The 18,447-nt window shown below is 41.3% G+C and overlaps 2 protein-coding genes across 4 annotated transcripts in view; one reads left to right on the top strand and one right to left on the bottom strand.

The window, feature by feature from the left end:
* Positions 1 to 9,215, bottom strand: part of grm1a (glutamate receptor, metabotropic 1a) — a 35,819-nt gene extending 26,604 nt beyond the window's left edge. For both annotated transcript variants that reach the window (XM_020632818.2, XM_020632819.2), the window contains exons 1-3: positions 9,086 to 9,215; positions 7,420 to 8,269; positions 2,758 to 3,007 (exon numbers count right to left, since the gene is read on the bottom strand). In XM_020632818.2, coding sequence (XP_020488474.1) covers positions 2,758 to 3,007; positions 7,420 to 8,149 — 980 coding nt within the window. In that variant the 5' untranslated portion in view covers positions 8,150 to 8,269; positions 9,086 to 9,215. The remainder of the gene's footprint in view (positions 1 to 2,757; positions 3,008 to 7,419; positions 8,270 to 9,085) is intronic.
* A 2,866-nt stretch (positions 9,216 to 12,081) lies between these two features.
* LOC109983288 (F-box only protein 30) lies at positions 12,082 to 18,012 on the top strand. Of its 2 annotated transcripts, none has more exons than XM_020632918.3 (4): positions 12,082 to 12,133; positions 13,029 to 13,122; positions 14,122 to 16,171; positions 17,186 to 18,012. In XM_020632918.3, the coding sequence occupies exons 3-4, from the start codon at positions 14,159 to 14,161 to the stop codon at positions 17,378 to 17,380; spliced, it is 2,208 nt and encodes a 735-aa protein (XP_020488574.2). In that variant the 5' UTR covers positions 12,082 to 12,133; positions 13,029 to 13,122; positions 14,122 to 14,158; the 3' UTR covers positions 17,381 to 18,012. The 2 variants fall into 2 exon arrangements, with proteins under 2 accessions (XP_020488574.2, XP_020488575.2); XM_020632919.3 differs by having other exon boundaries at positions 12,107 to 12,243.
* The last annotated feature ends 435 nt before the right edge of the window (positions 18,013 to 18,447 follow it).

The following is an 18,447-nucleotide window of genomic DNA, read 5'->3' as shown; positions in this document are numbered from 1 at the left end:
AAGCAGCATGCAGCAGAAGATCATCCCAGTGTGCACCTTTTCTATCGGAAAGACGTTTTAAAGACGACAATGGTCAAAGTTGAAAAGATGTCTGCTGCTTTCTGTCACAGCACGTTCACACACAGTGATTTTTCAGATGCATCTCATAATTATCTCGCCTTTACTTACGGACTTCACCCAAAACGGAAATCGGAAAAAATGCTGCTGCATTGATCATTTTCATCACCCCTTCACCCTTTCAATATTTGAACGAACCAAATACAAACTTATAAAACAAAATGTTGCTTCTGACTTGTAATGGATTTAGACACTCGTATGTTTAAACCTGCATTACTGTTTTTAAATGGTTAATGGTAAATGGACTTGAGCTTGTACAGTGCTTTTCTTTCTTTGTCTTCTGACTAATCAAAGCGCTTATACACCGCACATCACACCTACCCATTCACACCCACATGGCAAAGATGCTCCTATGTAAAGTGACCATCAGAAGCAACTCATCCCATTCATACACATTTATATAGGCTAACGAAGCAGCGGCAGCAACTTGAGGTTAGTGTCTTGCCCAAGGACACATCGGACATGTGGCTGCAGGAGCTGAGGATCTTACCCCCACCTTTTGGTCAAGAGATGATCGACTCTACCAATGTAGCCCCTCTTACCACTCTGGGGCTGTGGAAACGAGCCCTAAACGTAACACTGACATATCATCACCTTTTCAAGTTAATGTAGTAATCTGTATGTATTCAGCGCTCACAGTGATATTAGCCTTCATTCTCAGTTTGGTCTCCGGCCACCTAATGAACAATGCCCCACAATGTTTAAAAGTGTCTCTAACCTTGTGTATGTCGTTTAGTACAGGAAGTGTACGACAAAGAGAGCAGTGAAATTTGAATGTTGCCCCTCCTTTGTCTTTGTATGCTTACATCCTTGCAGCACTTCATGGATGAAGCTTTAAAGATGAAAGCATAAACTATGAAAACAAGCTTCACATTTGATGAGCCCGTACTTGTCTGCAAGCCTCATTCGGTCGTTGACTACATGTCAGGAAACCCACACAGGGTTTGGCATCTATATCTGCCCAGACTCTGTCCCTATATCTCCTCCCCTCCTTCTCGCTCTGACCCAGAAGCACTTCTTCCGCCGATGGAGACTTCCACACAAGCTAAAAAAAGAGCCACTTTCCCATCTCTTATAGAGGAAAGAGTAAAAGGAGAGATACGAGGAGGAATGCAACCCCAGTGTCATTACAATGGATAATTTAAAAGCCAGGTTCTGCATCTGGAAAGCCTTCCCCCTGCCAGGAACTTAAACATGCACGTCTGCACTGAACATAACACATATAAGATAAACAGAAGCTGGTAAGAGCAGCACTTGATGTCTCCTTATTCCTCCCCCGGGAGACGTCACAGGAATAAAAGGAAAAGCTTCATAAGAATAATAGTGATAACAAGGAACAAAGACCTCTGTGCATGCCAAGAAAGCCAGAGAGGTGTCAGTAAGTTTCTTACGTATGTGTGTGAGTACATACAGGAAAATAAGCTGTGACATAAATTCCACTGCCAGATTTAAATCTACACAACAAGGACTCCTAACTCAGATCAGTTAGATAGATACTGTAGCCGATCAACAAGATATTTGTCAGTGTAGCCAAAACCAATTATATGTTAATGAATTTGGCAACAAATATCTATTGTTTTTTTTCAAGGTGTGTAAATTCTTAAAACCCTCAGGAACTGTCTTTTTAAACCATTTTTAGTCTAAGGGATGAATGAAACACCTTTTTTTTTAGACTTTTTTCTGTTGCAAATGAAGACGCATTCAGTGCTCTGCTCAGTTTTTAAAGCATCAGGAGTAAGGTCAATATCTTTGAACATTCTGGGAACTACAAGGCAAAGCCCTGAGCAATTTTAAATGTGCAGTAAAGAAGGACGTTTCTGTGCTGTATTGTCTCCTAGATCTTCCTGTTAGAAGATGATGGCTCAGGATTTGAGCCGCACTCATGCAGCGTTCAGCAAATCTCCCAACAAATGCCGGCAAAGCCTCGGCCATCCTTAGCTGTCTTATTAATTCCTTCCTCATGTAACATACAGCTGACAGCCCGGTGAACAGAAACCCCTCCGTCCTCTCTTAAATGATTTTACATGAATGAGCTGAAAAGTAGCATCAAGGTTTCTGTGGGTTTTTTTTTTTTACTGACAAGTGTGAATGTTCCTCGAGGGCTGTTTCATGGTGTAATGTGCTGCCGTGGAAGTGTGAGGAGACTCTTCTCGCCCTTTTTTTTTTTTTTTTTTGAAGACTCAGCTACAGTCAGTCACTGTCACTCAACGTAGACTTTCAGAGGAAGAGAAAGGAATGAAAGAGAAATTGATGAAAGAGTTAAAAACCCAGAGAAGATGAGGAAGAAGGCGTTCAGGTTTTCAAATGGAGGTGTGTTTGCTTTCTTGGGTTACTTAATGCAACAAAAAAAAAAAAAAAGACATCCCAGACAGCAAGAGAATGGACTGCAGGCATTGTTTCCCTCCCTGGTTTTGTCTCTGTCACAGAAATACCAATTATTCACCACTGGAGAACATTCCTTTTGACTGCTATTGGCATGTGGTCTGATTCTGCTTAGTTACCTGGGTGACATGCACATCAGGAAGGCAACGCAGCATCTCCTGGCCTTCTAGCCATTAGGGCCTACTTTCCATCAAGAGAGATGCTCTCAACTGTGCGTTAAAAATGTTAAAACACACGCGTACGCACATCTATACATACCTGCCGACAAGTAGGAACTCTCCATACACCCCCAGTCTCCTCATGGCCATCAGGAGACCTCGGACGGTCATGCCCTCGCAAAAACACACCACAACACGAGCTTTTGGGAGACGTTCCCGGAGTTTCCTCAAAAGGCGATCGAAGTGCTTCTCCCCCGCGTTGCTGTAGATTTTGTCCGAGTGGGCGATGCATAAGCCTTCCTGAGAGGCCAGCTCTTTGAAAGCCTCCATGCCACTCTCACCGTAGTTCCCTAAAAGTGATGAAGAAGAAGTTTGTTAAAAAGTGAGACTTCACCTGAAAGAAAACAACAACATTGTTTCCATTTGAAGTGCATGTTCACAGCCAGGTAATAGTAAATAAGCCATTGTGGGTATATATATATAAATCATTTTCTGAGGCAGTTTCCCTAATCATGTACTCAATATACAGAGCATTGTTCTTTGATCCAAGTGACACAATTAATGTTTACAGGCCTTGTTACTCACACAAACACATCAATATTTTAAAATACGGCTCTACTTGCGCTCATCCAAAACATATATAATCATGACTCTGTGACAAAACCAATGTTTTGCTTAAAGCACACAGCACTAGCTCAGTGCTTCGAGTAAAGACCGAGCTGATCCGCTGATAATGACTGTCACTGGAGACAGTTTCCTGGCTACTGATTGCAATCAAAGTCAAATAGGGGGTTGAAGAAGATAGCTATCCTTGTTTTAACTGCACATGCACCAACCCAATCAAATGCCTCTGTAAAGCTGTTTGAGTTTAAATCTTCTATTTCCATTCAGGCTGCAGCGGCTTGACTAATGTGTCACGATCGGGATTGTTGGTAAAGCCCAGGGCTCTTTAGCATGAGAGCTGGATTACACAGACAATCCAATCATTTGTGCATGCTTGAGCGTGTGTGTGTGCGCGTGTGTATGTGTGTTTGTGGTTGTCAAAGGGAAGTGAGCAGCATCTAGCCACATATCTGAAACATTTGTTGTGAAATTGCCTTTGCTCAGGTCCCTGACGGCCTCACATTGATTGATCAGGGGCCTGTCCCATACCGTAACATACAGGCTTTATACAGCAGTCACATTCCTTTGTATAGGTTGAACTATTTAAATCCACCAATTTCACCAAATTAATATGACTGCCACTTTCTTTTGAATAGAATAGAATACCTTTGTGTCATCATCAATTGCTCACGCGTGCATCCAAAGGTTGAAGATAAACTAGCAAAGTGAATCTGAAAAACATTCATTTCTTCACTTGTAAATGAATCAGCAAGTCAAAAATGGACAATGGATAGGGGAAATTAATCATCACTCAGCCATATCAATTAAAAAACATTTGGTAACCTCATTGGCACCTCTGACAGCTAAGTAGGCCTCAAACCTTGAACTTTATTGTTCAAAAGGAATTTACAAAGTTCTTAGTGTAGCCTATAACTCCTTTAAAAGGTCATTATAACATTCAGACACTTCCAGGCTTACTTTTAATTAGTCAATGTGAATTTAAGCAAATGGCTTATCAATTACATTTATTAACTTAGAATATTGCTTGTATAGATGTTTTGCCTCAGATTTTTACAATCCACTGCTTTTTAATGGTGGAAATGTCATATTTCCTTTATTTATAGGACTCTCAAGCTGGAACATGGAAGTAGGGTTCAATCCCAGCATTTACACATTTTACACACCCTGAGTGTAATGTCGGAACAAAATGGACAGTGTGTAATCAGATATATAAAGAACCTACAAAAAATGTGCAACCATAAATTGCCACAAAAGCTACTAACATGCTGCCTGTTGCAAAAAATAAAAAAATAAAAAAATAAAAATAAGTCCTGTCTGTGAGCCAATCGTAGTTTAAGGTTATTATGTGGCACCCTGTTTGGCCAATCAATTTTTATGGAGGGGGTTTCTGGCACCCTAGAATGCCTGTTGTACGTTCACCAGGGATAGGAGAACAAGCACTCTTTATATGCTATGTATGCTTTCTTTCTCGTGAGCAGAGCAGCTGAAATAGGCATCGCAGTAATGCATTTCCTCGCATTCACTCAGGCACGCGGTGGACACACGTGTTGCTTTTCCAATAGTCCTTTGATGATTTTTTTTTTTTTTTCCCCCCAGTTGCCTCATTTCATTCTCCAACCGCTAAATGGAAATGATATTCTCCAATTATTTCAAGCTTGCCATCCAGGCTGCAGACAGGTGGGTGGTGGTGCATTAGTTGACAACCCTGCTTGACAATGACCACAGAAAAAAAATTGCTTTGATTGCTTTCTACCAGCCTGATGATATTCAAAACAGGTGATTTATGCATTTTCCTTAGCTGTTGCTACGGGAACAGGCTGCATTTATAACTTGTCTGAGGTGGTGGAGAGGAGAAAACTGCAGATGGAGGAGAAAAATAAGTAGTATATGTAAAAAACAAAAATCAAATCTGCACCTATGATAAGTGTAAGAATTTGTTTACAGAAAGAAAACGGCACCATTTACTTTCAACTAAATCTTTAAATTGTGTACTTTCAACTATTTTTTGGAAAGTATCCTACTTATATCACTCACTGATGCCTTTTGGGTGAATAATGTTGCTTGCAAATCAAATCCATCCATCCTTCTCCTTACTGGTCTTTCATTACTCTTAAATTATGACTTGAGTCCCAGAGGATCCTCCTGCAGGTTTATTGAAGGTCAGACAGCTGACGCCACCTAGTTATGCCTCCAGGTACTACAGCTCCCAAACTCCCTCTCTTCATCCGTCAGCCTATCTCCTGCACCTGACTATAATAGACTTTCCAAAGATGTTTTACACTCCCCAAGAGTCCTCAGCTCCTCGGAGGGAGGGAGGGGGGTGGGGTGTCATGGGTAATGTAGTCTGTCAGTCATAGTTTGGATGCACTTCAATGACTTCAAGACTAATGAAAAGCTAGAGACATAATTCACTTCAACTAGAGACATAATTCACTCAATTTTATCCTACCCTTCTCTAATTTCACCTCATGTCTTTAAACTATGTTTTGCTGTGTCGCAGAAAAATTAACAAGAGAGTTTTCGCAAAGGAATGTGAGCACGCCAAGATGTGAATAGTAATAATGCCAGGGTTTCTGTCAAGATCATACATCCTCCCCTCCTCACCCTGACCCTTGTTCAATATAGTTAAAGTTGGAGCACTCTTGTTTGGCAGGATACTGACTTTAAATTTTTTTTTTAACAATTCTGACGCAGCGAAGTACTTCCACCTACCTTGATGTTTCCACATTTTGCCCGTGTAGCAACAATTGAAACACTTTTACATGGGGGTTTTCAGCTTTTGATTAACCAACCAGAACAGCCCAGAAAGCAGATATTTGTTGGATGCATAAGTTTACCTGAAGGCAGTATGACTCGCAGGATATTTAGGGAGTTAACAGCATTAGACTCAAAACTGTTATGGCTGTAAATCCTTGTAAAAGCTATGTAATGATTTCCATCCCACTTCAAATTAATGTTCTATTTTGTGTTGATCAATTGAATACAGTCCCAGTAAAATCCATGAGAACTTGCAGTTGTAGCATGACAACGTGTGAAAGTTCATTGTGTGATGAGGTTGTGCCTTCTCTTTTCTTGTGTTGCAGGTTGGTGTAAGGTGTGGCTGACCAATCAGTCTGACTGAGAGCATCTGGGCCCGATGCGCACAGTCATTATAAAAGCTGCCTCTTGAGTCTGCTCAGGAAGACTTTCTGCATTCGCCTTGTTTGGTTACTTTGTCTGCCTTCGCCATCCCACACATGCACGATACACTTTTCACACACCCACTCACTTACACTATTGACTCTACTGACATCCAAACTTCTTTTCTTTGGCAATTTAATTCATATTTTTGTAAATAAATCAGTTTAATTTAAGTGTTATTTGAGTGTCTCTCTCTTGATTTGCCATGGCCTTTGAGCCGGTCATGGCAGTGATTACTGCAAATATGCAAAACACTGTGATACATCATATTGTCAAAAAAGGCATCAAGTAAAAGTAGAGATTGGCAACACAAAGAGAAATCATAACCAGCTAATGTTTACACCATATTCCCTCTACTTACAGTCCATACAATAGTGCACACACACACACCAGCAGCATGATGCTTAGCATGTGTGGGAGGATGCTTTCAGTAATGTCCACATAAAACTCAACTCCAGGCAACTGTATTCAAATCCTAATTGAGATTTATTATACAACGACAGGCTGCAAAAATGTAGAGAGTCAAAGAGAAGCTTTAAAGGCTATTCTTTGAAATCAGTCCTTCTAAAAGAGACAAACTTTGCCGGCTTGGTGACTTTAATTGGGATTGTTTGAGGCTTTAGATATCCAAACATTCACGGAGTTGGTCAATGCTCATTTTGTTTAACTTTCAAGGTTCCACAAAACATCTCAAATCTAATTTTATCCACAAGAGGCCATTTTTAAATAATAGCCTAGTTATTATTTTGTATATTAAAGACTAACTTCACTTAAAATGGTTGTCTGCTCCCAAACTCAGAAATCATGGTAGTTTCTATTGACAGTAATGATGTCATGGGTGATCAAAAACAGCACAATGAAGGATGATAAAGGGACAACGTGGCTGTTGTATATGATGATGATGCTGATGATGATGCTGATGATGTTCATGTTCCAAATATTTAGGTCAGGGTCTCACCCTCAGTGTGCACCGCAGACACATAGGTCCAGTTGTGGAGCTTGACGATGTCCAGCATGGCTCGGGCCTGCAGGGTGTCAGAGGGCACCACTCTCAGGAAGTATTTGAACAGAGTCTTGTCGCTCAGGTCGATGCTGGTGGCAGAGTATGCGATCTGCGGGATGTTAAAGAGCTGCAGGAGGTTCTGCACCTGGATGGCCACAGAGCTGGAGCCGGGTCCGATCACTCCGGCGATGGGTTTCTTTGAGGGTGGAGGCTGGTGGGAGGGGGTCCCGTCGATGCACCATTTGGATCCATCCTTATCATCCCTGATGGAGATGAGGGAGTCCCGGATAAACTCAATGCTCTGCTCCAAGGCCACAGATGAGTGCCAGCAGGAGTCCCGGATTTCACAACCCAGGCTGATGTTTGGCAACAGGTTCGGGTCCGCGTTGATCCGGTCCAAGGTGTGGAACATGGCCTCCACCCTCTGGATGCCGTACTGTTCGCGGACGTCCCCGCACTTCCGCTCTGCCACCTTCTCCGCAGACGGCTGGTGGTGCACGGAGAAGAGGGCACCGATGATCACGTCTCCGTCCATGCGGGCCACGGAGCGGGACACTGCGCGAGGGACCGCCGCCCTCTCGTATATGGCGCTGCTGTGGGAAAGCACGAGGGCGCGGAAGAGGAGCGTGGGGAGACACAGGAGAGCGAAGAGACCCATCTTTACGCGTGCCATGTTGTGCCACATCGCGTGAGCCGTGCCAAGTGCGCAGGCATAGGCATACTATCTGCTGTCTGTCGATACATCCACGTTTATCCCAGCGACCATGATGTGCGAGCACGAGACCCGGGGCAGATCCGCGTGCACCTGTAGGAGAACGACACAAACTGCTTAGACAAGTGAGAAACAAGAGCAGATGTGCTCTGGCTTTATGTAGGCAGAGTTGACTTAGCACGCATGCTCATTTGCATACACGCCCTGTTATACATTCCTGTTGCTGGCAACAGTCTTCGCGCCTTTTCCACTGAGGTGCCTTTGAGCAAGGCACTTAACACACCTCTTCCTGACCAGCGGGCTTTGGTGGCTCTCCAAAGGGATTTTTTTTATTAGAGGGATAGTTAGATCTCTATGGAGCAACCAGGTACTCTAAAATCTTTTTTTTTTTTTACATTTAGAATATAAGGCTAAAAGAGGCAGGATGCACTGAGCTCGTTTTCCATTGACAAAGCCGTCCAGAAAGCAGATTTTCAGCACCGTGGACAGTGCGCTTTCCAAACACGTTGCAAGGACGTGTCAGGGAATGTTTCCTGCACTCGTTATCCTCTCACACACACATTGTTCCCCGTTTGTAATGAAACCGAGAAACAACAATCGTTCCCTATTCGACATCTATAGGAATCATACATAAAGATTATGCACGAGGCTGCGTATGGTTTAGACTCACCCTACAGTGTGCTTCTTATCCGTCATGCAACAGAGAGTACATCGCTTGATGATAATCATAACCATAACAGTAATCGATCCATCCATCCATACACACACAGAACTAGTATCTGTTAGAATTACATGAATTGTGTTTTTCAGTAGCCTGCGTTATCTTGATTTTTTTTTTTTTTTTTCATCCTCATTTTCACATCAAATACAATTAGGTCGGAAATTTCTGTTCAGTGCATCAAAACTTACCTGAATCCTTGAGACATGCCTTCGTCCGTCTTCTGTGGCGCGTGGTCCTTGGATGAATCACTTGAGTCTCTCTCTCTCTCCCTTTCTCTCCCTCACTCTCCCTCTCTCTCTCACTCTCCCTCTCTCTCTCTCTCTCTCTCCCTCTCTCCCTCTCTCATAAACGTGAACATGTAGACCCCCATTTCGCCTTCAATACAGTTTTTTTCTAAAGCCTTCAAATATGTAGGCCTAATAAAAATGTAAATGAGAATAGCACCTGCAAATATGAGCTAAAATGAAAGCAAACCAGAGCCTATAGAAATGTGTTGTCACTTATATGACTTTAATAATCACAACAACGCATGTGCAGTTATTATATGCATGATATTTTAAACTCTTTATCAGTAACTTAAAAAATGTGGAGCTCCGTTTTTTATAAGATACACGAATGTTAAAGGAAATGGGCGGAACTGCAGCTACGTCCGAACAATGTTTCTACCTCGCTTAAAACAGTTTCAATGTGTTATTAGTCCATATGTTCCATTATGTTCGATATTGGTGGCAACTTAACATTCAGTCTGCCAATAATCATGTTTTGCCAAAGTTTCAGATTTCATATTTTATGACCACTCACTAAAACGTGTGGAAAATAGAAGAGGTAGGTTAAACCATCTCATACGACCCATCCTTGAGTTTACATGAGGCCACATGGCTTTTAATAGAGCTGCTGAAAAGACACTGCAGTTAATGGTTTTAGCACCATGGAGAGCGATGAACGTTTTGCACAGCGCCATCTGGCGTTTGGCTGGAGGTCGTTGATTATGTTTCGATGAGCAGGTAAGAGCCATGCAGTCGCAGTCGTAGATTTACTCCAGCTGCTGAATGGGACTTCATTTGCAGCTAGCCTGAGATTAACAATAATGCAGTAAAGGTGTTGGTATGTATTTATTTATACAACCCAGATCTGAGTTCGTATGGAAAATGAATTTAACATCCAGTTTTTGAGTATCAGTATGAAAGAGCCAATGTACATGAGTGGGCTATTATTGTTTTGATCAAGCAGAAGCCTTGTGATAAAGAGAAAGCTAGTGATCAATAATCGGATTTATTTGAAAGGCCGTTTTCTCTCACTAAAACTGTTGTTAATGTCTTAGTTTCTGATGAGACAAAAACATAACAATGTCTGGCTTTTTCTTAAAAAAAAAAAAAAAAACATCTATCAGCGTTCAAGTCTATTTTTCAGGGGGGGGGGGGGCACGAAATTTCGCAAACAAAATCACACAAAAATGAAAAAGCAAGTGTTTGTTTTGTTGGTGGAAAAGCCCATTAAACAACAGTATAATAATACAAACAGTAGCGTCAAGGAAGGTTTGAATTTCTACACTAGACACCTCCATGAAACAGGTGGGTGGGATAGTTCACAGCCCCACTAGTGGTCAGGTTTATCATTGATTCACTTATTCAGCCATCCAACACATCCAACTGGAAGGCTATTTACTGTGGGACCTTAGTATCAGATTTTATGGTCGCCTTGCTCAGTCACTAATCCTCAAATGAAGCACATAAAACACTGAATCATAATCGTTTTCATGTCATTTTGCTTTGGATTTACAAAAAACTGAAAACAGCATGCAAGAGAAAATCCGGACAGAAACTGTGAATGCATTTTGTTCTCATCCTAAATCCTTTAAACATATTTTACATCTTCAGTCGATCTGAAGATGTAACATAGGCTTGTGCATTTAACATTTTAGATTGAATCGGATTTTGCTGTTGATGTTGTCCTTGTATCTTCTGTGTGCTCCTGCAAAACTAATTTCCCCTTGTGGTACACAGAGAATCTGATTTACAAAATACAAACACTGTCATTTTTTTTTCTTTTTTTTTTTAATACTTTGTAATTTCATTACAAGAAAGCACAATTTCGTACCCCTTTTATATTGTTAAATGTCTTTATTTTCAAACAAAATAAAGTGATGGTCTCTCTGTCTTCATGCATTTGTTTCCACATTTAAAGTCGAGTGTATTCGGTACTGCTGAGCCATGCGTTGCTGCTATGTCCATGAGTCAGCTCCTCCAGCTCCAGGGGTGCAGTTTTGTAGGTGACCCCGACCTCGAGACGTGGTGTCTTACAACACTGAACTGAGGCACACAAGTTGAACCACAAGCCGGGAGGCCACTTGAAAAACAGTGCAACAGCGACCTCCTCTGTTTGTTTCTGGTTACTGCTTGTAAGCCTGTTAGGGTCGAGAGACATGAAGTGATTTTCTTAATGAAAATGTATTTTTTTCTGTGACTGTTCATCAGAAAATAACAAGTTTTAATTTTGTATCACATTGTCATTAAAACATGATCTGACAAGCATTATAACGTAGCCTACCTGTTATCTGGATTTTTTATATATATCTTTTCATAGTTTGCATAAACAAATAGGATTATCAATGGCATATTGAACAAATTAACGTTAACTAAAATATTCTGTAATAATTAGCATATAGGCTAGTGACATTTTTGTCATATAATTATATGAATTAGAAACACAATTTTAAACGTTTAAAATAACTAAGTCTTTGTGTATTTTTTGTTAATAAAATACGAAAGATGACGTTTTTTTCTAAACAATTTCACCTTGTGTGTAACCTAAATTCTTTTAAAAGGCCTACATTTTGACTTAATAATAATAATAATAATAATAATAATAATAATAATAATAAATTAGATTTATATAGCGCTTTTCTAAATACTCAAAGACGCGTTGACAGGAAACAACAACAAAACACAAAGCAAAAACTAAGAGAACAATACAAAATAGAAATAGTGTTAAGGGAAGAGGACTTATTCATACATTTGCAAGTTCTTCGGAATTTAGATTTTTCTATTATCATAAATGCACCCTGTTCTATGTCTTCCTTTATTTTTCTTATTTGCCTAATTTCGTGTCCATCTGAGAGTCGTTAAGAACACCTGAAACTATAAATGTCAAATGACATTTTTGTCAATAAAGTTTTGAACCGGGGAAAAAAAAAAAAAAAGAAGTAGCTAGCTGGAGTTAGCAGCTTCTCCACAAAGGTAACCTCAGTAACAGCATTTGCTTGTTGTATTTGTTTTAATACCAAACATACCGGATCACACATTATTATTATTATTATTATTTTATTTTTTTAAAACGCTACGATAAGGTAAGAAGCTTCCGACATGCCAACTCAACATTATTTAGTTAAGTTAGATTATCGTGAACTTCCGAGCTAGCTAGCTGCGGTTAGCCGGCTGCGAGCAAAAACAAGTTGTAACAGCGAGAGAACATTTGACAACAAACTGTCTTCCTGTAGTGTTACAGTTTAATCAAGCGAGTGTACAGAGAAGTTACACATTCCCATTGGTGCTATTTGTTGTTAGTAAACTTGCCAGGGTATTTTTGGACTGTATATTTCCTGTTAGGGAGATTCTAGTCTCCTCTCTTTTTGTGGCTACATTTCTTATCTAATTAAGACTTTTATGCATGCATATCATGTGATTTAGTTTTGATAACTTCATGGTTTAACAACAATAGATGACGTGTGGTTTCTGATGCAACACAAGCTGCTTTTATGACGCATTCATTAAAGCTAGTCCTTAAAATAACTACATTTAGTTATTTAATACAGAGTTAGATTAATCAGCATCTACAGATTTATTAACATGAATTAAATATCAGCAAAATGCATTTAAATACACAAAAAGGAAAAGCTATTTTAATCATATTCTGCATGTTTATATTAACTGAGAACGATGTTTATAAGATACATTATAGTCACAGTGTTAGTGTCACTGTTTTTGTATTTTTCAGTCAGTATAGGAAATCATCCTGCTGAGAGGAAACTGTACAATGTGTGTGTGATAGCAGAGATCAGTCACTCACAGAAATCTACCTTTCTGTAAGTATACTTTCAAAGATTCATTCGTGTATTTGTGTTTGTTTGTTTAGGTTCTGAGGAGCACTCCCTGGAGAAATGTCCCCAGAATAGGAAAGGAAAGGTTTTGACCTCATTGATATCCAGCTGGGAAGCTTCCCTAATAAGGTATTGGTTTGAGACAACGTTTTGGATGAATCACGTGACTGCAGATGACTTTCCCATAAGGTGGAGTGGGGGCAGTGTTTAAGCAGGCTTTACAAAAAGGCTGCATATTGTTTGGTGTTTGTGTTTGTCAGTTTAGCTGCTGTGTCAGTGTTGATGAGAAAGCTTGAGGTATAAGATGACAATAGATGCTCTGTTTTCCAGTAGTGTTTTTATTCTTCTTCTCTTCTTACAACACTGTCTGTATTTAGCTTTCATGACTGATTTATGGAGTAGTTTTCTATATTTTTCCATGTGATTCCTTCCATGTGATCCATCCTGTGTACAATGTTATGCTGTCTTTATTCTTTGTTGGACAAAGACGTTTTGGAGCTCTCTTCCTGAATGTGCTGAAAAGAAATTTGAAGCATGAGTCTCAGCAGAGACAGTGACACCTGGTGGCTGGCAGTAATTATTGCAATGATTCATGACATGACCCGAGCTGCATAGCCATGCCACGCTGATTACATTATATTATTCCTAAATGGGTGTAACAAAAGTCCAAGAAGGGTTCTTTAAATATTATTATCTGCAATATTAATTTGCAAAAGTTCACAAAGATTATTTAATAAATGTGTTGCCCAAAAAGCCTGCATATTATGCAACTCTCAACTGAAGAAACTAGTGTTGTATATGTTCTCCGTGGGCAGACCACGCTTTTCTTCATGATTGTGTGACTGAGAAACACAATATGTATTGCCTAAATTCAATATGTTTCTGCTTTCCGCTACTGAATGAAGCGCTGCTCGATGTGCTAATGACTTTTGACCCTTGTAGAGTCATCAGTCACATGGTGGCTGTCATTTGACAAAACAAAGACACAATGTATTGAAACAGTGCACAAAAGACTTTTGTGCCTCTTGTTTATCCAACCAGCACTTATTTCCCCAATAGAGGTCCATTCAAACAAGAGTTTTGTCTCGTCTTAAATAATCAGACAATTCTGTTTTCTCTTATTTTTAGGAAAGTGGATTCCTCACCGACACCCTCGGGTCTGAAGATGGAGGAGGACCATGTCCACTGCATGTCCTGTGTTAACCAGAGATGCATGGTCAGACCTGAGCCAGGCATTAGTTGTGATCTTATCTCCTGTCCTCTGGTGTGTGGGGCTGTATTTCACTCCTGCAAAGCTGAAGAGCACCACCTTTTGTGCCCACTGGTGAGGGTCCCGTGCCTAAACGGTGGCTATGGCTGCCCTGCCAGCCTGCAGCGCAATCAAATGTACGCACACCTCGAGGTGTGTCCAGCTGGAGTGGTGTGCTGCACTATGGAGTGGAACAGATGGCCCGTGAGCTGCCTGGACTATATGTCCTATGAGAGCCTGAGCCGCGGGGTGGAGGAAGCAGAGCAGCTAGACATGGCACTCGCTCTTCAGGACCAGCGTACATTACTGGAGTCCCTTAAGGTGATTGCCATGACACCTACCGCAGAGAGAGAGCTGCCTGTTCCTGGAGCCTCTACCTTTATTGAGTCACCTACTCAGTCATTATCTTCCAATCAGCCTGAAGCTCCCCCACCAGGCTCTGCAAAGGAGAAAATAGCTAGTGGAATTAATGGCTTGAACGAGGAGCACTTTGGTAAACTGTACGAGGCCACAGTCGAGACTGCGAGAAGCTTATGCGCTGCTTTAGACTTTGTAAGCATGGCCAACTCTGTTGACAGCAGCACAGTGTGTGCAGACAGAGGAGCTGCTTTGCAGAAAATTAGTAATGGCGATCTTCAGAATGGACTGGAAGACAGAACACCCGTAGCCACTGAAGGACTGTATTTAAAAGACCTGGAAGAGCAAAGTGTTTGTTCCAGCTGTTTAATAGAAAACGGGGCTCCAAGAGAAGCAGATCTTAAGATTTTAAACACAGCAAATAGATCGCTTTCAGAAGCAGCGGCGATCTGTCCGGAAGCAGACTGTCCTGGTGAGGTGCAAGAAGACTTGAATGCTTGCGTTACTCCTCCAATGATAGCTCCAGTTCACGTCAGCCAGGGTGTGGCACAGAGGGCCGGTCATGTGGTACTGGAAGATAGAGGAGTCGTTCTTTTAGAGAGCCATGTGCAAGAGCGCAAGTATCACAACTACCAGTCTTTTAGGGGCCTGGGCCCTTGTTCCTTACCAAATGGACGGATAGGTTTCTTCCCAGACAGGTCACTTCATAGAATACGACCCAAAATGGAAGACAAATCAGTGGATACCTCAGACCTGGAGCAGGAGGATGATCCCATGGGTCTTGGGGAGATAGATCTGATCACAGCAGCCTTGCTCTTCTGTTTAGAAGAGTCCAGAGAGTGTAGAAGGATCTCTGATACGGTCTACGTCGATGGCTTTCGTGTTGACTTTGGCACGCAGACTTTTACTTTCCCTGCAGCCATCTTGGTAACAAACACTAGAGTGGGTGACATGGCCTCTGCGCCTGCCTGTGACCACGCCGCCCCCCAGCTCCCTTACCCCAGCCCCTTCTGCACTCTTCGCCTTGGCCTTGTCCTGGAAGCTCTGGAGGTGGAGGCAGTCCCACATAACCGTTACCTCCCTCCTAAGCCTCGCTATCAGCACATGTTCCCATTCGTCTGTGCTCAGTCATTCCGTCGGGACCAATTCTCATCCCACTTCACAAACGTACACGGGGACATTCATGCCGGCCTCAACGGTTGGATGGAGCACCGCTGCCCCCTGGCTTATTACGGCTGCACTTTTTCCCAGCCGAGGTTTTACCCATCCACCCACGGAGCAAAAGTGGTTCATGACAAGCACCTCAGGTCCTTCGGGGTTCAGCCTTGCCCTAGGGCCAAACTTCCTGCTGACTCAAAGTCTGACCAAATAAGTGGGCTTCCCATTGAGATTCTGTGGCACGTAGCTGGGTTTCTGGACAGTTTCAGCCTCTGTCAGCTGTCGCTAGTGTCACGGACTATGAGGGAGGTGTGTGCCAGTCTGCTGCAGACCAGAGGCATAGTGGAGCTTCAGTGGGAGCGGAGACAAGGTCCTGGTGCTCCTGGCACTGTGTCATGGCAGATCAAAGACAGAGTGAGTAGATGACCCACATTGTCACAAATTCCCCATTCATTAGTAAACAAAAATTAGTCGTCCTTTTGCATTTTCATGGAGTAAAGAAAAAATATTTTAAAGCCCTTTTCTTGATATATTTGTGAAGTGGTGCCCACAAAGCTTAGAACAAGTTTTGTACTTCAATATACATTTTCACTTTGAGAGGTAGATGGATGATTACATTATTGTATTTTTTTTATTTAACTGAATGTAAATATATTTGATTTGATTTTAACTTCTATTTTTATTTTTAATAATTATATTCCCGTCCCCTGTTTTCTGGAGCTGCTGTAATGCACAGATTTCCCCCACGGGGGATCAATAAAGTTTATCTTTATCTTTATGATTAGTCCTGCTCATGACCACTTCATAAATATCACAATACAGTCGATATTTATTCTTTGGGGTCTCCCTGTTCTCTGCTTCCCTGAGTTTGTATGTATAGAGTTGTTTTTGTGCCTGTGTATTAATTAAGCAACAGGTTTTTAAATAGCTCGTTTTCTTGAAGCCCAACCTGAAACCTAAAGTAACTGAAACCACCTCTGTATATGTATGGCAGACAGTCTGCTCAGCGAAGAGTGATTCAATTGTGTAATGTATTGACTTGTATTAATTACAATTTACAGTTGAGCACACGCGTCTTCACCCTTTCCTGTTTAGAATCGACCCTTTTCAAATAAATCAAACCAATCATTTTTCACAGGGTGTAGTGTTTATGGAGTTGATTTTGGGGGAAATTTGCAAGTGAATTATCCCCACAAGTCTACTGAAAAAGAGTAGCCTGTGCAGCTAAAGAAAAAGGAATAAATGAACAGGGACTAGTTCACTTTTTGGACTGACAACTTAGTTCAAAATCTCCTTTGTGAACTATGAATGTGAACTGAACTTTGAGCCAGAATTGTTTAGAAATTGCATGCAAGAATTTAATGAGCCTGAATTAATGTCATGTAGTGCCTCCATCATTCCAACAGCTGCTTTCTTTTCCTGTTGCAGGTGTGGAGATTCACCACTGCCTTCAGTCCGGTGTTGTCGTGGGGTTTCACCGACCTCCCCAGCATGTCGGACCACCTAAAAAAGTGCCCCTTCAACATAGTGGAACATAAGACGGAGCCTGTACCTCTTCCTGCCATGTGCAGCGCACGAGACGGACACTCGCTGCGCCGCGTCCTGCGTCACGTGAACCACTGACCGAACACACTAAAAACTGCACTAAATTCACTCCGGTATTATATGGATGTTACAATTTTCTGTCTCTTAAAACATAAACCACGTCATGTATCACACTAGATATTTTTAAAAGCCTTAATGAAATGATGTATCTACCTGCCACAATAAAGGTCTGTGGTCCCTATATGTGTGGAGAAGAACAAATAAAAAGATTTAGATTTGCATGGGTTTGTGCTGAAATTAATCCCTTATTCTGGTAAAATAAGTCTATTTTCTTGAAGACAAATATGCACAATAGATGTATATTATTCTGTATAAATCTCAGAGAAAGGGGAGTTGTAATGTTTTCACTATCTTGCCTTCCAGCAGTAGCCATGGGAGAAAGCAGATTGTTGGTTATTTTGCATTTTTTCTGTGTCACAGAATTTATGCCAGCACTTTACACAAGGTTTGCTAATCCCTCTAATGTTGACATGTGACACTAAATAATCTAGTCTTTCTGATCCCTACACAGTTCACCCCTATGCAAATATGTTGTCTGGGTTTGAAGTACGTCAGTAAGAATCACAACAGAGGGATGTTAACACAAGGACAGCCCAATAATGCACTTAACTTGTGACTATTTAATAAAGTGTCTACAGCCTTTTAATTGACCTGTCTTTTAAGCTCTTCTTTGTCGGATGTCAAATGTTTTTTTTATCAAAGGGTACCTGGATAACAAGAAACAGTCTTGTCTTTCCTCACACATTTCAGCATCACTTATTGAACAGAGTGTATTACTTATGGTGAGCCAGATGTCTGTGCTTTTTTTCTGTCTCAGTTGTTGTAGCTCAGTAGGCAATATGGGAGAGTACTTTCATATTTGACCACTTGTATGTTACCTTGATCTACACTGAGGGGCAATCGGAGCATGCTCAGCTAAGATTGAAAAGTATTTTGTCACGATTCAACTTCAATGTCTATAAACAGATATTTACATGGAAGTGCAGCTTTCTCAAGTTGCTTGTCGGATTAATCAAAGCAATTCACAGAAAAATCGATGAAGTTGTCCAATGCAACTGCTGCCTACTCTTCAATCTGAGCTTGTT

The sequence above is a fragment of the Labrus bergylta genome, chromosome 15 (genome assembly GCF_963930695.1).
Source record: "Labrus bergylta chromosome 15, fLabBer1.1, whole genome shotgun sequence".
Taxonomy (NCBI): Eukaryota; Metazoa; Chordata; class Actinopteri; order Labriformes; family Labridae; genus Labrus; species Labrus bergylta.
The sequence above is the reverse complement of the archived record's forward strand: the minus strand, read 5'-3'. Positions and strand labels throughout refer to the sequence as shown.